Source organism: Schistocerca americana, chromosome 10 (assembly GCF_021461395.2).
Source record: "Schistocerca americana isolate TAMUIC-IGC-003095 chromosome 10, iqSchAmer2.1, whole genome shotgun sequence".
Taxonomy (NCBI): Eukaryota; Metazoa; Arthropoda; class Insecta; order Orthoptera; family Acrididae; genus Schistocerca; species Schistocerca americana.
The window spans coordinates 96,086,996-96,111,584 of NC_060128.1; the positions used below are offsets into that span (position 1 = coordinate 96,086,996).

The 24,589-nt window shown below is 46.7% G+C and overlaps 1 protein-coding gene across 1 annotated transcript in view; it reads right to left on the reverse strand.

Moving 5' to 3' along the window:
* Window positions 1-24,589, reverse strand: part of LOC124552268 (serine-rich adhesin for platelets-like) — an 820,531-nt gene that overhangs the window by 220,900 nt on the left and 575,042 nt on the right. Inside the window, exons 6-7 of the mRNA XM_047126548.1 lie at window positions 19,700-19,987; window positions 6,529-6,757 (exon numbers count right to left, since the gene is read on the reverse strand). Of these exons, the coding sequence (XP_046982504.1) occupies window positions 6,529-6,757; window positions 19,700-19,987 (517 nt within the window). The remainder of the gene's footprint in view (window positions 1-6,528; window positions 6,758-19,699; window positions 19,988-24,589) is intronic.

Consider the following 24,589-nt stretch of genomic DNA (forward strand, 5'->3'; position numbering starts at 1 on the left):
CAGAAAGTACGTATGGGAATAGAAAAACTAACCAAGCCTTAAAAAGAAGGGGTGAAAACAGAGTAAAAGGGAAAGAAAAGAGGATTCCGGTCAGGGAGGTGAATCGGGAATCTCTGAACACTGCCGACAGTGGGAGACACCCAAACACTCACCGCCCTGCCCCAACACCAGAGGGAGATTAAAAACTTTAAAACTGAGAATAAAAACCACTCTCCCGGAGGAAACCTAGAACCAGAGAGACCATCCGGGAATCGTCAGCCAACATCAAAGGTAAAGTGTGGGGGAGTCTGTACTTAGCACGCAGAGCCAAAAGAAGGGGGCATTCAACCAAAATGTGGGCCACTGACTGGAAGGCTCCACAACCACATAGCGGGGGTGGCTCATCACGCAAAAGGAAACCATGGGTCAGCCTGGTATGGCCAATGCGGAGACGACACAGTGTGGTCGAGTCCTTGCGGGAGAGGCTAAAGGAAGAACGCCATGGGCCTGTATTCACCTTAATGGCACGAAGTTTATTAGACAGTGGAGTAGCCTCCCAAGAATTGGCCCATGACTGTGCAAAGTGGGATTTGATGTGAAGCCGTAAATCCGCTGCAGGAGGGGTTACAGAAAACGGGGGGTAAGTAACTGCTCCCCCAGCCAAACGATCAGCGAGCTCATTACCCGGGATACCCACATGGCCCGGGACCCATAGGAAGTCAATGGAACAAGCAGCACGGTGAAGATCAGCGAGATGGTCATGGATGGCAGAGACCAAGGGATGGCGCGAAAAACACCGGTCAATAGCAAGAAGGCCACTCATCGAGTCCGTACATAACAAAACGCGGTTGTGTTGGGATTGTTTAATAAAGGTAAGGGCCCGGGAAATTGCCATCAATTCCGCAGTAAACACCCCACATGAGGGTGGCAGTAGATGATTTTCCGTTCCAACAAAGGACGTGAAGGCATACCCAACATGATCAGCAGATTTAGAACCATCAGTGTAAAAAACAACAGCATCCCGAAACTCCCATAAAATTTGGCGGAAAAAGGAACGGAACACCACCGGGGGGATGGAATCTTCCGGACCGCGGCGGAGATCCATCCGAATTCGAGGCCGAGGAACTAACCAAGGAGGGGTGGAGGGGAGGGAGCGAGGAAGACAGGACAAAGAAGGAAGCCGAAAATCACGGGTAAGAGACGCAAGGCGCAGCCCAACCGGTAAACCCGCCCGAGGGCGGGAGTCAGGCGGGCGACGCCCATGGTCTGGGAATAGGATAGAATAGGAAGGATGAGCGGGAGTAGAACGGATAGTAAGGGCATAAGACACCAGAAGCTGGGACCGCCGAACAGAAAGGGGGGGGATCCCAGCTTCAACCAGGAGACTATCAACAGGGCTAGTAGGGAAGGCACCGGTGGCCAAACGGATACCACGATGGTGGACTGGATCCAGCACGTGCAGCGTGGAAGGAGCAGCTGAACCATAAACTTGACAACCATAGTCCAAACGTGACAGAACTAGAGCACGATAAAGACGGAGGAGGAGGGAACGGTCCGCACCCCAGGAGGAGTGGGCAAGGAAGCGAAGGACATTGAGTTTACGGAAACATCCTACCTTCAGGAGTCTGATATGGGGCAGCCAAGTGAGCTTGTTGTCGAAAAGAAGACCTAGGAAACGAAACTGTGGAACCACAGGCAATCTTTGTGCAGCGAGATAGAGCTCTGGATCAGGGTGGACCGTAGTACGGCGACAGAAGTGGACCACCCGCGATTTTAAAGGAGAGAATTGAAACCCGTGGGAGAGGGTCCATGCAGAGGCACGCCGTATAGCCACCTGGAGCTGCCGTTCTGCATGTGGCATCGAGGAGGAACTAACCCAAATGCAGAAATCATCCACATACAGGGCAGGGGCGACCAAGGGACCGACAGAGGCCACAAGTCCATCGATAGCAATGAGGAAAAGAAGGACACTTAAGACAGAACCCTGTGGGATGCCCGTCTCCTGGGTCCGTGGAGAACTAAAAGCAGTACCAACTCGAACTCTGAATGACCGATGGATCAGGAACTGGCGGATAAAAATCGGGAGTGGGCCCCGAAGACCCCACTGATGAAGGGTTAGTAAGATGTGATGGCGCCAGGCCGTGTCATAGGCCTTGCGAAGGTCAAAAAACACTGCAACCAAATGGCGGCGCTGGGAAAAAGCCTGCCGAACTGCGGATTCCAAGCGAAGCAAATGATCGATTGGAGATCGTCCCTCTCGAAAGCCACACTGGTAAGGGGACAATAGATCCCGAGATTCGAGGACCCAAGTGAGCCGACGGGCTACCAGCCGTTCAAGTAACTTACAACCAACATTGGTCAAACTAATTGGCCGATAGCTGTCAACAGATAGGGGGTTCTGACCAGGCTTAAGGACAGGAACCACAATGCTATCCCTCCACTGAGAAGGGAAGTCACCCCGGAGCCAGATACGGTTAAACACCCGAAGAAGATGGTGCCGTTGTGGAGCACTGAGATGTTGAAGCAGCTGGTTATGAATGGAATCTGGGCCAGGAGCCGTATCATGAGAAGCAGATAGAGCAGAAAGAAATTCCCATTCAGTGAAAGGTTCGTTGTAAGATTCTGACTCACAAGTGGTGAAACATAAGGTGACAGCTTCAGCCTGCTGTTTTTGATGAAGGAAAGCAGCTGGATAGGAGGCCGACGCTGATGCCACTGCAAAATGGGTCGCAAGATGTTCTGCGAGAACTAATGGGTCCGTACAAATGCCATCTGGGAGGTGAAGGCCTGGGAGGGTGGACTGCCGATGGCAACCTTGGAGAGAGCGAAGTGTAGCCCATACCCGTGACAGAGGGACAGTGGAACCAAGGGAAGAAACGAATCGTTCCCAACATATCCGCTTGCTCTGTTTGATTAAATAACGGGCTTTAGCGCGAAGGCGCTTAAAGGTAGAAAGGCTGGCTACAGATGGGTGCCTCTTAAAGTGTTGCAAAGCTCGACGGCGATCACGGATGGCAATGGCAATGGCCGTACTCCACCACGGGACTTGCCGACGACGAAATTGTCCAGATGAGCGCGGGACAGCAAGGTTAGCAGCGCGAACAATCGCGTCAGACACGTCACGTAGGACGTCATCAATACAACCCGACAAAGAGGGAGAAAACTCGACCTGTGCAGTATATAGAGGCCAATCGGCACGGTGGAAAGACCAACGAGGTAACCTCTCCATCGGGGAGCGGGAAGGGAGCGTGATAATCAACGGGAAATGGTCACTATCACAAAGGTCGTCGTGTGGCGACCAGTGTAATGAAGGGAGGAGAGAGGGAGAAGAAAGAGAAAGATCAATGGCAGAAAAGGTACCATGACCAGCACTGAAATGAGTAGGGGAGCCATCATTAAGAAGGCACAGGTCGTGGTCTGCAATAAATTGGTCGATAAGAAGACCTCGTCTAGATGGAAAGGCACTGCCCCACAAAGGATGATGAGCATTAAAATCCCCAAGGAGGAGGAAGGGAGGAGGAAGTTGCTGAAGAAGGGTGGTTAAGGCAGCAAGTGTAAGAGTCCTGTCAGGAGGGAGATAAAGATTGCATACTGTGACTGCAGAGTCTAAGTGGACCCTAACAGCAACTGCTTCCAACGTAGTTTGGAGAGGAATCCACGTGCTAGCAATGTCTGTACGGACCAACGTACAAACGCCACCAGAAGCCCGCAAGGGTCCGACCCGATTTCGACAGAAAACACGGAACCCACGGAGGGTCGGTGAGTGAGCATCAGTAAAATGAGATTCCTGGAGAACCACACAAGCTGCTGAGTAGGACGAAAGAAGGGATTTCAATTCCGGAAGGTGACGATAGTAGCCATTACAATTCCATTGGAGAACCACAGAACGATGGTTTAAATGAGGGCTGAACACGCTAAATCCAGTCATACCGCCGGGTCCCCACCCGTCACCGACAAGGAGGGGGCGACATCCATAAACGACAGGTCAGAATCCGGTTGTGAAGCCGGGGAAGGGACCTCCGGTGACACCAGAGGCTCTTTGTCCCGGGACTTATGTTTCTTCTTCTTTTCAGGCTGAGATCGAGGAGGGCTGTGTGGCATAATGGAGCCAGCTGCAGCAAGATCAGGAACAGAAAGAGACCGGGCGACCTGGGGGCCGATAGACCGCGGCTCTCGCGGTCGCCGCGCTGCAGCAGACCTTTGACCTGGAAGGTGCCGGGAAGGGGCATCCCGGGAGAGGCGCCCTTGACCGGCAGACGCCGAAGGAGTGGGACACTTCTCCGGCTGGGGAGGGGGAGCGGCGCCCAGAGGAGAAGGTGTGGGAGCCGCAGGGGAGGGGGGAAGGAGAGGGGTCCGGGAGGGGGGTAAGGAAGGGGGAGGAAGGGATGAAGATGTAACCAAGGCGTAACTAGATGTCATGGACACAGGGTGCAATCGTGCATATTTCTTACGGGCCTCTGTGTAGCTTAAACGATCAAGAGACTTATACTCTTGTATCTTTTTTTCTTTCTTATAGACTGGGCAATCTGCTGAACGTGGAGAATGACTACCATGACAATTTACACAAACAGGAGGGGGAACACAGGGACTCCCCTCATGGAGTGGACGTCCACAGTCACCACAGAGAGGGTCCTGGGTACAGCGAGAAGACATGTGGCCAAAACGCAAGCACTTAAAACACCGCATAGGAGGTGGGATGTACGGCTTCACATCACAGCGATAGACCATAATCTTAACTTTCTCAGGAAGGGTATCCCCTTCAAAGGCCAGGATAAAGGCACCAGTATCAATACGATTATCTTTAGGACCCTTCTGAACACGCCGAACAAAGTGAACACCCCGCCGTCCGAGATTGTCCCGAAGTTCCTCATCAGTTTGAAGGATGAGGTCTCTGTGAAAAATCACACCTTGTACCATATTTAGAGACTGGTGAGGGGTAATGGACACGGGAATTGTGCCAAGATGGGTACAGGCACGAAGGGCCGCAGATTGGGCAGCCGAAGCAGTTTTTATCAGTAATGAACCCGACCGCATCTTGCTCAGGGAGTCCACTTCGCCGAACTTGTCTTCAATGTGTTCCACAAAGAATAAAGGTTTGACACTGGTGAAAGTATCTCCATCAGTCCTGGTGCAAACTAGATAACGGGGGAAAGGTTTTGCCCCTAGACGACGGGCCTGACCCTCCTCCCAGGGGGTAGCCACGGAAGGGAAGGCCGAAGGGGCAAGAGAAGCAGCACTTGAGGAATCAGTACCACGCAGAGAGACGGCCGCAGAAGAGCGGCCAGAGGTTTGGACCCTTATGCGTTTCATCTGCATAGCGTCCGCCCTGATACCACCCACTCCGATCAGGGGCTCTCCTCACGGGCGCCACCCAGCCACAGCAAGGGCCGTCTGGCACGGCGGCCATTGCCGGGAGTTCCGATGCTCCAGGAGGACGAGCAACCACTCCAAGGCATGCATGAGGAGGTCACAGCTCAGGTATCAGAAGTGTGATCCCTGTGTGTTCAGGGGGCTCAACCAAAAGGGTACATAGCGACCCCACCACACGGGCTGGCTACCGTGCTGGCTATGCACCCTAGCATCAGACAACGACGTAGAAGAAAAGGTGGAATATACTAGGAGGGCACACGTCGGAGACACTAGGTAAGGTGCTCTTCCCCAAATGGCTCACACTACGGAAAGAGAAATTTTGGAATGGAGGTCAAACCCCAGAGGGGGACCAAGGAATGCCAAAAGGAGGAGATGATTACGCAACAAAGCCAGAGTGTAAAACCAACAGAACCAGAAGGATAGCGGGGGCCAACATAAGCAAGGACACCAATAGAGGGAGAGGAGAGGGCGAGGGGAAAGGGGTATGGAGGGGAAAGGAGGGGAAGGGAAAGGAAATGCAGCCCGGGAGAGAAAGAAGGCTGCAATGGCTCGGGGCCCCGTGCTCGCCACGCACGTATCCACGAAAGAGTTGTGGACCCCCTGGGGGGAACTTGACTAATCACCAATCTAGTATTGGAGGACAGCGTGGAGGGTAAAAATCGTAGAGGGAGACCGAGAGATGAATACACTGAGTAGATTCAGAAGGATGTAGGGTGCAGTAGGTACTGGGAGATGAAGACACTTGTACAGGATAGAGTAGCATGGAGAGCTGCATCAAACCAGTCTCAGGACCGAAGACAACGTCGTCAACAACAACAACAACAAAAATAATTGAACACTAAAAGGAAAAATTATCTGCATTTCTCCGTGGCGAGCGTAACTTTAGCAGCAAAAAGAGAGTGAAATAATGCAGCTACAAAACCATAGGTCTATAATGTCTGACCAACATCAAAAATGTTTTCAGATTTAGATTTAATTTGATTCTCCTTCCTAATCTGTTTAATATCATACAGCAACTCTTGAATAGAATTAAACTAGTCAATAGCCAGATTGTAGCCATAGCTTTTCTGTAGTTTCCTCTGCAACCTTCAGTTCAGCAGAGATGTTCCATAACACAACACTTACCACGAACACGAGCTACAGAACACGGAGCTACTTAACAACTTCTGAGTGACATACCAGACTGGCGCATGGCGGCGCAGCTCTCGGGCGAGCTCGACATGGCGAGCAGGGTGCGGCTCATGTCCTGGCGCTCGTGGCGCAGCATCGACAGCAGGTTGTACACCATGTCCACCTTGTGGCCCAGCTGCTGGGAGCTGTACGACCGGCGCTCGCTCTCCAGGGAACACGCGCCGGAGGGGGGGCCCGCGCCATTTGACGATGTAAAGCTTACGGTGCTGGATATCTCCTGTTAGAACACACACACGTGTAGTGGTGGTACCAAAATATGGCAACAGTTGTGAAAAATGTGTTTACTGACTTACCTGTAGCTTAATGAGATGATTTATTATCAAATTAAATAAAAGCACTACTGAAGCCTTATTTCTAAGTTTACCACAAAAGTAAATTTTTTTGTCTTTATTATTCTATACGTAACAAGTACAGTAAAATCATACGAACTCGTGCATATTATCCACTACACTTTTGTCCTGCAATAGTCACACATGTATAAAAGTGTGTGTGTGTGTGTGTGTGTGTGTGTGTGTGTGTTTCCCACATTGCCACCTAAACCACTGGATCAATTTCAATCAAATTTGGCACACAGAATACTTATTTGTCTGGAGGAAAGAGAAGCTCCAATAGGGATGAGGCTGGTGGGGTGATAGGCATTGTTAACTCCTACACATAGGTAACCTCTGACATCTAGGCTGCTCTTCAGGATATGTACAGGGTGTCCGAAAAGTCTTTCCCTGATTACATAAATTGATAACTCAGGCTAGAAGTAAAATAAAAATATGAAACTAGTGTCTAATTGTTTACAGACTATGAAAGTTTTTTTTTTCTTTTTTAGGTTCGCAGTACGTAAGTAGTGGATGTGGTGCAGTGCCCAAGAAGCCATGTTAACCAATCAGGAGAAGGCACAGTGTGTCCTGTGGTACCATGAGAGACGATCACCAACCACAGTGCAGAGACACTTCCAGACAACATTTGGAAGGAATCCACCTGTTGTCAAGAGCATTAAAGCCTGGTACGAGAGGGTCAAGAACACAGGATCGGTTGCTGACCTTCCGAGGTCTGGTCGACCAAGAACCTCAGCAGACAGGGTGGAAGCTGTAAGGCCATCTTTTCTGCGAAGTCTGAAGAAATCGGTGCGCAGGGCCTCACGTGAATTACAGATGCGAAAAAGCTCTCTCCATGACATTTTACACAAACGTTTATTGTTTCGTGCATACAAAGTGCAAATCGTTCACGCCTTGTTGCCCAATGACAGTACACGTCGATATGACTTTGCGGTCGAAATGCTATCACGTATTGAGGATGATGATGGTTATCTCAGACGAATTGCCTTTTCCGACGAAGCGACCTTTTTTGTCAGTGGAGTAGTGAATCTCCATAATGTGCGCATTTGGGGTTCACAACCCCCTGGTGAGGTCATGGAGTGCACCAGAGGCAGTCCAAAGGTGAATGTTTGGTGCGCGCTATTGCACGATCGAATTATCGGGTCATTCTTCTTCACTGAGGCTACCATCACATCTGCAGTGTATCTGGACATGTTGCAACTGTATGCTGTTCTGTATGCTGTACGCTGCTTCAATATCACCCCGATGTCTTGTTTCAGCAAGAGGGTGCACCGCCTCATTGGGGTTTGGACGTCCGTGCCTATCTCGATATGACCTTTCCTGAGCGATGGATTGGTTGTTATGGGCCAACGGTTTGGCCTCCACGCTCTTCTGACATAACCCCATTAGACTTCTTTTCATGGGGTTATGTCAAGGACGAGGTCTACCAAACACGTGTACCAGATCTTGAAACGCTGCGGCAACGGATAACCACAGTCGTTGAATCGATCCCTCCAGTGATGTTGGCTAATGTGTGGGCGGAAATTGAATATCGCCTAGATGTGCTACTTGCTACCAAGGGTGCTCATGTGGAAGTTTACTGATGTGTGAAAAAAACTTTGATAGTTTGTAAACAATTAGACACCAGTTTCATATTTGTATCTTACTTCTAGCCTATCAATTCATGTAATCATGGAAAGACTTTTTGGACACCCTGTAGTTTCGATAAGTGGCCTCATCCTCAAATACTGGACGAATATAGTCGGCATAATTTATTCGCCGTGAGTTGCGATTGCTCAAAACACGTATACCGTTTCTAATACTTTTTGTGTTCAACTTTCAAACGTAACTTTATACCCCTTCATGAGTACATGGGAACAGCGATTTCATTTTTTTTTAAATTAGGTCAAAGTCATATGAAATATTGAAAATAAAATCATCGTTCCCATTGCAAGCTGTTAGGTAGGCAACCTTCAACTGGTACCATGCACCGTTTTAACCTTTTAGTCATACAGATACCAAAATGCTCGAAATATCCCTGAGAAACATTCGAGATTTTGTCGGAGGCTGGGCTCTGTTTTTTTTTTTTTTTTTAAATTAACTTCGCTGATGGTACTCTTAAAAATCAGATGACAGCCGTACGGAGCTGAAACACGGACTGAGGTTCCGAAAGTGATGAACACACTGGTCTGCACAAGTACAACACAGCGTTGGCAGACTATGCACAGTATTGTTAGTCTCACTACTTTTGTCTCACACCTCGTATTTGTGGGGTGATGACTATGCTGTTTTAAGTGATCAAATGTGGAATGATTACTGCATTTCTTTATATTCATTTCTAAATGTGTGCTAAGTCATTTCTCTTACAATGAAATGTGGAGACCAGAGAACAAGCAACTGATAAATGACAGAACATAGACAAACAGCAACACAGTGCTAAACCTATCAAAAGACTTGAAATAGATGTAAACACCCTCCCACCATACACACGCATACACTCCTGGAAATTGAAATAAGAACACCGTGAATTCATTGTCCCAGGAAGGGGAAACTTTATTGACACATTCCTGGGGTCAGATACATCACATGATCACACTGACAGAACCACAGGCACATAGACACAGGCAACAGAGCATGCACAATGTCGGCACTAGTACAGTGTATATCCACCTTTCGCAGCAATGCAGGCTGCTATTCTCCCATGGAGACGATCGTAGAGATGCTGGATGTAGTCCTGCGGAACGGCTTGCCATGCCATTTCCACCTGGCGCCTCAGTTGGACCAGCGTTCGTGCTGGACGTGCAGACCGCGTGAGACGACCCTTCATCCAGTCCCAAACATGCTCAATGGGGGACAGATCCGGAGATCTTGCTGGCCAGGGTAGTTGACTTACACCTTCTAGAGCACGTTGGGTGGCACGGGATACATGCGGACGTGCATTGTCCTGTTGGAACAGCAAGTTCCCTTGCCGGTCTAGGAATGGTAGAACGATGGGTTCGATGACGGTTTGGATGTACCGTGCACTGTTCAGTGTCCCCTCGACGATCACCAGTGGTGTACGGCCAGTGTAGGAGATCGCTCCCCACACCATGATGCCGGGTGTTGGCCCTGTGTGCCTCGGTCGTATGCAGTCCTGATTGTGGCGCTCACCTGCACGGCGCCAAACACGCATACGACCATCATTGGCACCAAGGCAGAAGCGACTCTCATCGCTGAAGACGACACGTCTCCATTCGTCCCTCCATTCACGCCTGTCGCGACACCACTGGAGGCGGGCTGCACGATGTTGGGGCGTGAGCGGAAGACGGCCTAACGGTGTGCGGGACCGTAGCCCAGCTTCATGGAGACGGTTGCGAATGGTCCTCGCCGATACCCCAGGAGCAACAGTGTCCCTAATTTGCTGGGAAGTGGCGGTGCGGTCCCCTACGGCACTGCGTAGGATCCTACGGTCTTGGCGTGCATCCGTGCGTCGCTGCGGTCCGGTCCCAGGTCGACGGGCACGTGCACCTTCCGCCGACCACTGGCGACAACATCGATGTACTGTGGAGACCTCACGCCCCACGTGTTGAGCAATTCGGCGGTACGTCCACCCGGCCTCCCGCATGCCCACTATACGCCCTCGCTCAAAGTCCGTCAACTGCACATACGGTTCACGTCCACGCTGTCGCGGCATGCTACCAGTTTTAAAGACTGCGATGGAGCTCCGTATGCCACGGCAAACTGGCTGACACTGACGGCGGCGGTGCACAAATGCTGCGCAGCTAGCGCCATTCGACGGCCAACACCGCGGTTCCTGGTGTGTCCGCTGTGCCGTGCGTGTGATCATTGCTTGTACAGCCCTCTCGCAGTGTCCGGAGCAAGTATGGTGGGTCTGACACACCGGTGTCAATGTGTTCTTTTTCCATTTCCAGGAGTGTATAAAAAAACCATTAATATCATATACATATATTCCATAGTTGAAAAACCTCAAAAAAGAGGACAAAATGGTGAAATATTTATAATGCAGGACGTACAAGATCAGTTTCACCAGCATAACAGTACCACACATTCATGTAGTGCAAAAGTAATACACATACTGTAAATAATGAAATACATGGTGAGGACGGAAATGCCAGAGCCAAACTGTTTATAATTCACAAGTACAATGTCAGAATATGTCAGTGAAAATGTGTATGTATTTCAGGCCACTGAAGATGCTTCAAAAAAGTTGAGCCAAAACATGTGTGGTAAATATAAACTGCATTTATTCAGCTGCAGAAATACATGAGCTAAAAACGATTGTTCCTCTTCCTTTCTTTATTCCCTATGTAGAATCACAGATAGCTCCTCTAAGGATTGTGTTTTTCTTCTCCTCCTCCTAGCACATCTTCATCCTTTCTCTTTGTCTCTCCCACTCACTTTTCAAGGTCTTCAGTATCCTCTTCACTTGTCCGCTTCACTGGTTATTCTCTGTCCTTATCCTATATCCTCTTGCACTATCCATCGTTTCCCATACACTTTTGTTATTCTATGACCCTCCAAACCTTACACCTTTTCATCCTGGTTTTACCTTATAATTGTTCTGCACTGTGTGTCCCTCTTGTTACATAGTCTCAGCTGTATACAGAACCATTGCTTGTCTGTAAATACAGGATGATATGTTTAGATACCAGAAAAGAAAAACATTATATACAAGAAACGATGCACATTTACTGCTTATTAACAGTACATACAGAATGCGGCACTTATCAACCTAATGTCCACGTCGCACCGTGTGGCGCATTTCTGGAGTGATTTGCTGAAAGGCCGCTGTAATCTGCCTATGCAGATTGGCAAAATTCTGTGCACTTTGTGCATACACAGTTGACTTGACGTAGTCCCACGCAAAAGATCTGTTGACATTACATCCGTCTTCAGCTCTGCCGATAAGCGGTGGAGTGACTTTTATGGGCAAGTCACAGCTTGTTGAATATCTTGCTCCTTGTTTCTATCGTACAACCTTCCACCTGGATGAAGTATCTGCAGTCCATTTTGCAAGAACATGCTGTACCATTTATAATGTCTCAATGTCATGGGACACTTGACAGCTCACTGCGTGTCTATGGCAAATGAAAATTTTGCATACCATACAACACATTGAGCGTGTTGTTGTGGCATTACGATCATTTCCAGTTAACATCTGGTGTTTGCGCTGTGAGTTATGCACTCCGTACAAAATATTTGCGATATATGACATTCGTGCTGTGAACTACACTCCTGGAAATGGAAAAAAGAACACATTGACACCGGTGTGTCAGACCCACCATACTTGCTCCGGACACTGCGAGAGGGCTGTACAAGCAATGATCACACGCACGGCACAGCGGACACACCAGGAACCGCGGTGTTGGCCGTCGAATGGCGCTAGCTGCGCAGCATTTGTGCACCGCCGCCGTCAGTGTCAGCCAGTTTGCCGTGGCATACGGAGCCCCATCGCAGTCTTTAACACTGGTAGCATGCCGCGACAGCGTGGACGTGAACCGTATGTGCAGTTGACGGACTTTGAGCGAGGGCGTATAGTGGGCATGCGGGAGGCCGGGTGGACGTACCGCCGAATTGCTCAACACGTGGGGCGTGAGGTCTCCACAGTACATCGATGTTGTCGCCAGTGGTCGGCGGAAGGTGCACGTGCCCGTCGACCTGGGACCGGACCGCAGCGACGCACGGATGCACGCCAAGACCGTAGGATCCTACGCAGTGCCGTAGGGGACCGCACCGCCACTTCCCAGCAAATTAGGGACACTGTTGCTCCTGGGGTATCGGCGAGGACCATTCGCAACCGTCTCCATGAAGCTGGGCTACGGTCCCGCACACCGTTAGGCCGTCTTCCGCTCACGCCCCAACATCGTGCAGCCCGCCTCCAGTGGTGTCGCGACAGGCGTGAATGGAGGGACGAATGGAGACGTGTCGTCTTCAGCGATGAGAGTCGCTTCTGCCTTGGTGCCAATGATGGTCGTATGCGTGTTTGGCGCCGTGCAGGTGAGCGCCACAATCAGGACTGCATACGACCGAGGCACACAGGGCCAACACCCGGCATCATGGTGTGGGGAGCGATCTCCTACACTGGCCGTACACCACTGGTGATCGTCGAGGGGACACTGAATAGTGCACGGTACATCCAAACCGTCATCGAACCCATCGTTCTACCATTCCTAGACCGGCAAGGGAACTTGCTGTTCCAACAGGACAATGCACGTCCGCATGTATCCCGTGCCACCCAACGTGCTCTAGAAGGTGTACGTCAACTACCCTGGCCAGCAAGATCTCCGGATCTGTCCCCCATTGAGCATGTTTGGGACTGGATGAAGCGTCGTCTCACGCGGTCTGCACGTCCAGCACGAACGCTGGTCCAACTGAGGCGCCAGGTGGAAATGGCATGGCAAGCCGTTCCACAGGACTACATCCAGCATCTCTACGATCGTCTCCATGGGAGAATAGCAGCCTGCATTGCTGCGAAAGGTGGATATACACTGTACTAGTGCCGACATTGTGCATGCTCTGTTGCCTGTGTCTATGTGCCTGTGGTTCTGTCAGTGTGATCATGTGATGTATCTGACCCCAGGAATGTGTCAATAAAGTTTCCCCTTCCTGGGACAATGAATTCACGGTGTTCTTATTTCAATTTCCAGGAGTGTATTTGCTGTCAGCTTTTCTCCTGGAGCATGGTCACTCACTGTTAACTCTCATAATTTTAATGTACATTACAGAAAACTGCTCAGATATATATATGTTAACTTAATAAATAAAAAACAGTATATATCTTTCGTCATATATAAGGCCCATATCATCTTCATCATTATATAACATTAATACGTGAACACGAAAACTGGAGTACCAATTTTTAATATTAATTGTACAAGGAAGCCAATGAAACATATAATTCGAAAGGTACTTTGCCATAGATGTGCACAAAGGCAAAATCACATGCATTCGTAGCCATGGCAAAAGGAAGTAGAATATTTCTATATTCATAACCTTGATGATAACTTCTCTACCAGACCCTAAAATCTCCAATAAGTGAACATCCACTAGTGGAGTGCTGCCTAACTTCTGCCCTCAATACCAATCAGGTTCTGTGGTAAAAATGAAACATGAAAGTAAAAATGTTTCGTGAAATCGAATTCTATGGACGTTGATATTTAAATGTTGCAGAGGGTTCATTTGCAGTAACAAACGCGCAATAAGCAGCTACAATGTCACAGCTGCTACTTCATTTATGTTGTCAGTAGTGGAAAATGAAATTTAGTAAAGAAATCATTAGGGGGCAACAATCGTTTATTAGCATAATTTTTTTCTCATTTTGAATAGCTACGATTTTCCTTATTGCACAGAAACTATGTTTGTTTAAGGTGATGCCTCGAAGAACAATAAAGAGTTGGACTGAAAGACAAAGCGATAGAGGGACACGATTTTTTCATAGACAAAGTAATAGGAATAACGTGGATGCTGATAATCATAATGCTATTCCTGTTTTTAAAAGATAAGATTTAAATGTGCACTAAACATAATTTCAAATAATTTTAAGAGTTATTATTGCAGTTTGAAGAATTTACAGTCCATATTTAGTAATGCGAATCATATCACATCTGCTGTTACTTTACGCGACATGATGGCACTCGCATTGTGTTGTCAGAAGTTATTTTGCCCTCGATACACAAAATTTATTTTTCAATATTGAGCACTCACTTCAAATGATCAAACAATGAAAGGGAAATCATGCTACGGGTCATTTCTGACACTAAAATTTCAGAGTTCTGCATGGAGTGTATCACTTTTGATATAGACGGCATTTTTTATCGCACGTCAGATCCACTGATTCAGTTGGTCAAACATCGAATGCAGGCAACACTAGTCTCTATTATTCCCTCATTCTTCATGTTTCTTCTAGTTGTATATTCTCCCAGATATGTTACTGGTGTTTCCCAATCCCCAGTAGTACTCAGTGTCTCAGTCTTATTACAGGCAAACCTCAGTTACACTCCTCAGGCTACCTCACTCACATTGAAGAGTTATTCCTTTATGTCTTTTTCTGTATCTCAATGCCGTCATAATAATAACGGGTGATCAAAAAGTCAGTATAAATTTGAAAACTTAATAAACCACGGAATAATGTAGATAGAGAGGTACAAATTGACACACATGCTTGGAATGACATGGGGTTTAAAAACACAAAATGTCTGACAGATGGCGCTGGACAGCAAAACGTCAGTGACTACACATGACAATCTTGTATAAAAGGAGCTGTAATGAGGAGAGAATCAGATGTGCCAGCAGTAACAGCATGTTGATGTTACCTGAAAAGGCGCTTTTAGTGAAGCTGTATTGTCAGAATGGGGAAAGTGCTAGTTCAGCGTTACCATCCTATCACCATAGAAAGGGGATTCGAACGGGTAAAAGTCCGTTGACAAATGCAGCTGTGGCGAGAATGATTTCGAAGTTCGAAGCCACGGATTGTTTAGACGATCGACCCCGTAGTGGCCGACCGAGCACAAGGCTGCTGAGAAAGTTCAGGAAGAAATGGAGACTGTAGCGGGGAAGTCAGCGCTCGTGCAGTCACACGTCGCACCGGCATTCCATACACTACCGTTTGGTTGGCACTGAGGCGTACCCTCTGATGCTATCCGTACAAAAGCCATCGGCATCACAAACTGTTACCTGGCGATTTAGTGAAGCGGAGGGCATTTGCGGTGTCGGCGTTACAAAAGATGGCGGAAGATGACGATTGGTCGAGTAACGTGTTGTGGACCGACGAAGGTCATTTCATGCTCCGAGGGTCTGTCGACACCCACAACTGCAGAATTTGAGCTATCAAAAATCCTAGAACTGTCGTGGAAACTCCATTGCACGACGAGAAAGCCACGGTATGGGTTGGATTTACCACACCTACCGTTATCGGGCCTTTTTTCTTCGAGGAAATGTGTGATTCTGGTTTTGTACCTGCTACCGTGACGGGTGAGAGGTACGCCGATATGTTACAGAATCGCATCATCCCCAGCCTGGCTGATAAACACCTGCTGGAACGTACGATGTTTATGCAGGATGGCGCTCCACCCCATATTGCCAGATGCGTGAAAGATCTCTTGCATGCGTCGTTTGGTGACGATCGTGTGCTCAGCCGCCACTTTCGTCGCGCTTGGCCTCCCAGGTCCCCAGACCTCAGTTCGTGCGATTATTGGCTTCGGGGTTACCTGAAGTCGCAAGCATATCATGATCGATCGACATCTCTAGGGATGCCAAAAGACAACATCTGACGCCAATGCCTCACCATAACTCTAGACATGCTTTACAGTGCTGTTCACAACATTATTCCTTGACCACAGCTATTGTTGAGGAATGATGGTGGACATATTGAACATTTCCTGTAAAGAACATCATCTTTGCTTTGTCTTACTTTGTTATGCTAATTATTGCTATTCTGATCAGATGAAGCACCATCTGTCGGACAATTTTTGAACTTTTGCATTTTTTTGGTTCTAATAAAACCTCACGTCATTCCAAGCATGTGTGTCAATTTGTACCTCTCTATCTACATTATTCCGTGATTTATTCAGTTTTCAAATTTATACTGACTTTTTGATCACCCGGTACTTGTATTACATTAAAAAAAAAGTTCCAGAATGTGTTAACTACGTTAAGGCGAAGAAAAATAGCATGTAGTGGAATATGAACCTACATCCTTAGACTCGACATTATTTATTTGTCATGGGATTTTTGTCTCACGCCTTGGTTATCACAGCATCTCTTTACGTCTTATATCGCTGGTGCGACGCTGTTAACTGACGTTTAATGGTAAGATAGACGTGTTTGTTATACATTTTCAATGTGTAATTACCTTTAAATGGCATACTGCAAGTTACAATACAAAACAGCTAAATATGCCAAAATAAACATGGCACTTGGCACAACGGTTGTCAATATTGCATGTGACTTCATGTTTGCAGTAAGTCTTGTGAGATGAGTGTTTCCCGATTTTCTACGGCATCGCTTCAGTGTTGTCGCAGTTCTAACGACAACTGTAGTTTTCGCCTGCACTCGATTGCACTTCACTGTTGAAACCTGCCAACTGTACGGCCGTTGCTTCGCCGACTCTACTACAGCATTTAGTGAGCAATCTAGGATTATATTACAAACCATTGCATGCTACCGCGCTGCAGGGAACGAGACGAGACAAGAGACTACTCTGTATGACTAACTAAATCACGGATATAGTTCAAACTGTGTATACTTTTAGTGGGCCATTAGAGCAACATAACGTGCAAGTAGTAAACTGCACTACTCACACAGTTCAGAGAAAATCGCAAGAGAAGTTTCACGCATCTATTACGTAACTGATGCAACCTATACGTGCGAAGGTGCTGCACCCAACAAGTCATTGTGATGAAGCGATTAGCGTTCGCGCTGCGGAAGGGGGTCTTACGTGAAGCGACCGTTCGAATCCCGCTACCGCGTACTTTTCAATCTATAATTTTTTCGATCAATGGTCTTCTTTTTCATTTATATGACATTTGAAAGATAATGTAATGAAGGGAAAAAAAACATGCACTTTCATGAAGCTGTAGTGAATTCCATATGTTATTTGACTATTTACTATCTGTAATTAAATTTCAAAGGATGATAAATAATTACGTGAATGACATTATTCGCTATCAGTAATATATTAAGTCACAACGTGCTAGACCACAAGAGTGATGTACTTATTGGGTGTGCTCTCGACATCACATGTTTCAGGATGGTATTTGTCCAACAAACATGGAAAACAATTGAAACTTCATGTATACAGGGTGTTACAAAAAGGTACGGCCAAACTTTCAGGAAACATTCCTCACACACAAATAAAGAAAAGATGTTGCGTGGACATGTGTCCGGAAACGATTACTTTCCATGTTAGAGCTCATTTTAGTTTCGTCAGGATGTATTCTACTTCCTCGATTCACCGCCAGTTGGCCCAATTGAAGGAAGGTAATGTTGACTTCGGTGCTTGTGTTGACATGCGACTCATTGCTCTACAGTACTAGCATCAAGCACATCAGTACGTTGCATCAACAGGTTAGTGTTCATCACGAACGTGGTTTTGCAGTCAGTGCAATGTTTACAAATGCGCAGTTGGCAGATGCCCATTTGATGTATGGATTAGCACGGGACAATAGCCGTGGCGCGGTACGTTTGTATCGAGACAGATTTCCAGAACAAAGGTGTCCCGACAGGAAGAGGTTCGAAGCAATTGATCGGCGTCTTAGGGAGCAAAGAACATCCAGCCTATGAGTAGCGACTGGGGAAGACCTAGAACGACGAGGACACCTACAATGGACGAGGCAATTCTTCGTGCAGTTGACAATAACCCTAATGTCAGCGTCAGAGAAGTTGCTGCCGTACAAGGTAGCGTTGACCACGTCACTGTATGGAGAGTGCTACGGGAGAACCAGTTGTTTCCGTACCATGTACAGCATGTGCAGGCACTATCAGCAGCTGATTGGCCTCCACGGGTACACTTCTGCGAATGGTTCATCCAACAATGTGTCAATCCTCATTTCAGTGCAAATGTTCTCTTCACGGATGAGGCTTCATTCCAACGTGATCAAATTGTAAATTTTCACATTCAATATGTGTGGGCTGACGAGAATCCGCACGCAATTGTGCAATCACGTCATCGACACAGATTTTCTGTGAACGTTTGGGCAGGCATTGTTGGTGATGTCTCGGTTGGGCCCCATGTTCTTCCACCTACGCTCAATGGAGCACGTTATCACAATTTCGTACGGGATACTCTACCTGTGCTGCTAGAACGTGTGCCTTTACAAGTACAACACAACATGTGGTTCATGCACGATGGAGCTCCTGCACATTTCAGTCGAAATGTTCATACGCTTCTCAACAACAGATTCGGTGACCGATGGCTTGGTAGAGGCGGACCAATTCCATGGCCTCCACGCTCTCCTGACCTCATTTATGGGGGTTTTTTAAAGCTCTTGTCTACGCAACCCTGGTACCAAATGAAGAGACTCTTCATGCTCGTATTGTGATACAATACGCCATTCTCCAAGGCTGCATCAGCGCATCAGGGATTCCATGCGACGGAGGGTGGATGCACGTATCCTCGCTAACGGAGGATATTTTGAACATTTCCTGTAACAAAGTGTTTGAAGTCACGCTGGTACGTTCTGTTGCTGTGTGTTTCCATTCCATGATTAATGTGATTTGAAGAGAAGTAATAAAATGAGCTCTAACATGGAAAGTAAGCATTTCCGGACACATGTGCACATAAAATATTTTCTTTCTTTGTGTGTGAGGAATGTTTCCTGAAAGTTTTTGTAACACCCTGTATACATGTGTTTTTTGCATTATATACCTACACCTACATCTACATCTACATGGTTACTATGCAATTCACACTTAAGTGCCTGGCAGAGGGTTCATCGAACCATTTTCACACTACTTCTCTACCATTCCCACTCTCAAATGGCGCGTGGGAAAAAGGAACACCTAAATCTTTCCGTTGGAGTTCTGATTTCTCTGATTTTATTAAAATGATCATTTCTCCATACGTAGGTGGGTGTCAACAAAATATTTTTCCATTCCGAAGAGAAAGTTGGCGACTGAAATTTCGTAAATAGATCTCACCGCAAAGAAAACCACCTTTTGTATTTTTTTGGTTCTAATACAACCCCACGTCATTCCAAGCACGCGTGTCAATTTGTACCTCTCTATCTACATTATTCCGTGATTTATACAGTTTTCAAATTTATACTGACTTTTTGATCACCCGGTACATCTACCTACTGAGGACTGACAAAGAGACAACATTACAAAAGCACAGCAGCGACAGCAGACGCTACCTGGCTGCCGTTGAGCTGCGCGTGGAGACCCCTGGGGTTGCCGCTGCCGGCACCCAGAGAGCTGGGCCCACTGTGCCACAGGCCGTGCTCCACGGGCCACGTGCCGTGGTACAGCGAGGTCAGCCGGTCCCGGTCGCAGCCGGGCTCCGACGTCGACATCGGGCTGTCGTGCGGGAGCGCCGGCCTCCGTTCCTCGCCTTCCTGCTGGCCGGGCGACGGCTGTTCTGTCCTGCTCGCTCCCAGCCTGGAGTTACTCTCTGTCTCCACTTCTTCTAATTCGTTCTTTGACTGTAACAGGTAAATATTAGATAATGTCTGAAGCATTTTTGCTTCTCAACAGAACACGCAATAACAGCATACAAACACATAGCAGAATGTGACTTCTGAAATTTTCCCGGCGTATTTCTGCTTCTAATAATTTCCAGGTATACAGCCGGATCCCGTCGACATTCTGCCACGATATTTTGGCCCGGAGACGTCCGGCCATCATCAGGTGAGTACACAACTATTGAAGAGCCCAGGTGCAGTCGCGGAATTTATGCCAAATCTCGCGCATGCCTGAAGGCAGCACGTACAACTCAGCTATGCCGCGCATGTCAACACCTGACGCATGCGCTATAGGATGCCAGTACATTTCGCATGCGCGAGATTTGGCATAAATACCGCGACTGCACCTGGGCTCTTCAGTAGTTGTGTACTCACCTGATGATGGCCGGACATCTCTGGGCCAAAATATCGTGGCAGAATGTCGACGGGATCCGGCTGCATACCCGGAAATTATCAGAACATAACAGAATGTTTTGCATAACTTGATGTTGTACGGAAATGGTGCAATATGTAGTAAAAGTTACAAAGTAGACACCCTCCGGAATTTTTTACAGTTTGTGGATGATGTACGTACATGTATGTACATGCCTCGATCATGGATGTGTGTGATGTCCTTAGGTTAGTTAGGTTTAAGTAGTTCTAAGTCTAGGGGACTGGTGACCTCAGATGTCAAGTCACATAGTGCTTACAGCCATTTGAACCATTTTTGAAACGCAACTGAAAGTTTAGAAAACAAATAAGTCACCTGGTCCGAATGGGATCCCAGTTCGGTTTTGCAGAGAGTATTCTACGGCACTGGGCCCTCGATTACCTTGCATTTATAGTGAATTTCTCGCCCAGCGCAAAGCCCCAAGCGACTCGAGGAAAACGGAGGTGGCTAAAGTTTAGACAAAGCGTAGAAGAACGGACACAAAAAATACATACCAGTATTCTTAACATCGGTTTCTAACAAAATGTTATGATATGTTATGTTAACCAGGGACCTGGAAACGATGGAGAGGCTCCGTCCCCGCTGCAGCCGCAATGGTCCACAACCCCACGACGACTACCGCAGTCCATTTCACCCCTCCGCCGCTCCACACCGAACCCAGGGTTATTGTGCGGTTCGGTCCCTGGTGGACCCCCCAGGGAACGTCTCACACCAGAAGAGTGTAACCTCTATGTTTCCATGGTAGAGTAATGGTGGTGTATGCGTATGTGGAGAACTTCTTTGCGCAGCAACCGGCGACATAGTGTAGCTGAAGCGTAATAAGGGAACCCAGCCCACATTCAGCGAGGCAGATGGAAAACTGTCTAAAAACCATCCACAGACTGGCTGGCACACCGGACCTTGACAAAAATCCGCCGGGCGGATTCGTGCCGGGGACTGGCGCTCCTTCCCGTCCGGATAGCCGTGCACTAGACCGCACGGCCGACTGGGCGGGCTATGTATGCACATAATAAACATCAAAATACTGGTCAAAGACTTGTCCATTATCTAATATGTGTTTTCTAAATTTACCAGGCAATTTTAGCTTTGATGAAAGAAAGTGTGTGAATTACGGCAAAGTGTGTTTAAATATGACACTAACGTAAACATCAGGCTATGCTCTAGGTGAGTCTATTACCATAAACTTAATCTGACATTTACATTCCTCAGCTTCACCGACTCTCAAGCAAATTATCCCCTTCAGACCTAACCTAGATATAGTAAAATAAAAAGACAAAAAGATGATGTTTGCAGATGATATGGTAATATGGGGTGATAAAGAAGTAGATGTACAGTTACAGCTTGATGCGTGGAAGGAAGTAATGAAAAGGTATGGATTAAAAATAAATAAACATAAGAGTGAAGTAATGGTATCTGGAAGAGAGAAAGGGATCGACAGAAATATTACCTTGAATGGAGAACCCCTCAAAGTGGTAGAAAGTTTCACTTATTTAGGGAGTGAAATATCCAGGGATGGAAGAATAACTAACAAAATTAATAGGAGGTTACAGAAGGGAGGCAATTTCTACCAAACAATAAAACACGTGGTTTGGAATAAGGAAGTTTCAGAAAAAGCAAAACTCCTTATGTATAAGAATTATTACTTCCCTATTGTCACCTATGGTGGAGAAACGTGGACACTGACAGAAAGGGACTGGAGCAGACTGCAAGCAGGGGAAATGAAATTTCTCAGAGCAGTTAAGGGAAAAACAAGAATGGACAGAGTAAGAAATGTAGAGATTAGAAAGGACCTCAAACAAGAAAGTATGAGAGAAGAAATTGAAAGAAAGAGATTAAGATGGTATGGGCATGTTAAGAGGATGCATGGGCAGAGACTCCCCAAAATTATGGAAGAACTAAAGATGGATGGGAAAAGACCTAGAGGGCGCCCAAGAACACGGTGGAAAATGGGAGTGAGAATATCTGTTGAAAGGAGAGGTGTGACCTGGCAGCAAATGGTGGGAGGACCGAACCAAATGGAGAGGACTCATCAGCACCCAGACCCGGCAGTAGCTGGAGCGGGATTCGGATATAGATAGATAGATAGATAGATAGATAGACCTAACCTAGACCTGGGTCTGTGCTACAGGTAAGTCTGTCGAAGGAGAAAGGAAGATTAAATTGTAATGTCCATTTGACAACATTGTTTTTAGAGACAGCACAAGCTCAGTTTATGAAAGCATAGGTGAAAGATATGGCTTTGCCCTTTCCAAAGGAACCATCCTGGCAACTTGCCTGGAGCACTTTAGGGGAATCATAGAAAACATAAATTTGGCAGCTGGATGGGAATTCAAATCACTTTCCAGAATGCAAGGGCAGTGTGCTAACCAGTGCACCACTCGCTTGTGTAAGTTTGTTACCACAACCAAAATTTCAGAGGCATCCAATAACACCCTCTAATAGCAATATGTTTAAAAACCTCAGATAAACTGGAATACATTACATGGAAACATGCACGATACACAACATGTGCATGAGCCTAGAGGGAACTGTAAGAATGAAAGGCTTAGGGAGCTATACATGGGATGCACTCTTTCTCCTCTACTTTTCAATCTGTACAGTTCAGAAATTCCCGTTACAAACTTTTAGGACTTGTAGAGGGGTGTGAGTAGACAATATTTTCACTGGAAGCTGTGTCCAGAAATGTACCATTTCCACGCTACAAATGTTTGAAGACACATTAGTACTGCAACTACTTTTACAAGCAATTGATTAGGCATGACCCAGTACATCATCACTTGTCTTACAATTCCACTCATCAGTAGCCAAAGAAATTATTCGTGTACTCGTTGATGGGTTGTCTTCAATACAATGCAGCAGGACCTCCTCTAATGTGGGTGTGTGGTGTCTCCTTGGAGCAATAGTCACACCTGCTTGCAGTGAAGGTAGATGGCAAAAATAGTATGTGCTGGAGTCTGACACTGTGTAAAACAATCTCGATAAAGATGATGTGCAGTTCTTCCGTTACCGTGATTTTTGACATTCAGAAGGATTATGTCACTGTATTGTGCAAACATGTATTCAACCATGTTGCTCTAACACTCACAGACACGCGAACGAGGCTCGAATCAGGTCAGAGAGGTAGAGCAGACATGGAATGACATCAGCCATCTGACTTAACCACCCTCAAAATGATTATCCTGTCACATACCTACCTAACAAACACGTTCTCAAAAGGCTGCAACACGGGAATGATCATTCAAAATATTATGTACTCACTCCCCTCTACAAGTCCTAGAAGTTTGTAACAGGGATTTCCAAACACTCTGCATATCATTGAAGCAATGAAACAAAGAAATAAAGGTTCAGGAGAGGGATTAAAACTCAGAATGAAAAGATATCAATAATAAGATTCCCGGTAAAAGTTTAGAAGCGGTCATCTACACTCTAGCTTCGAAGAGTTCATAATAGTATGCTGGTATTTGGTAACACCTGTTGCGAACACTTGTGGTAATTTAAGATAGCAAACCAGCTGATTTGTATAGCCAATCATGTAACAATATGTTTTCATACTGATTGCAGAACAGATAACAAGTGTTTAATGTAACAATATTAACATAGAAGTTGCTAGAGTGCAATGATACAGAATTTTCAGAGAAAAACACTTTATTTGATAATTTTTTTGGCAGGTTCCTGGATGCATGTGAACACAAAAATAATGGAAAATCCAACTATCAGCTACCAAGCTAACAGACTTCAGCCTACACTGTAGAAGGTCAGTCTGTCATCTTAACCAAGATTTAATATTCATGTTAGCTGGCTTTGCTAATTTACAACCAGTCACCTGTCAATAAACCTAGACGTCGAGCTATGCTACGTATCAGTCCGCCACGACACACTGTACTCAACTTTTGAGACGAAATCATTAATAATATTTTAACATACATAGTGAAAGTGCTGTATATAATGATAGTAGAAAAGCTACAATGAGGCCAAAGCAGGCAATGAAAAAAGGGCTCCCCCACAACACGAGTAATACGTGTCTTTTGTCACCACAACCAGGACTCGTATATGTGGGGAAAGCATACATTTATAACATTTCATATCTGTCTGCTTGACATGGAGACGCATTGCTAAAGCCTGGTCTGCAGCAC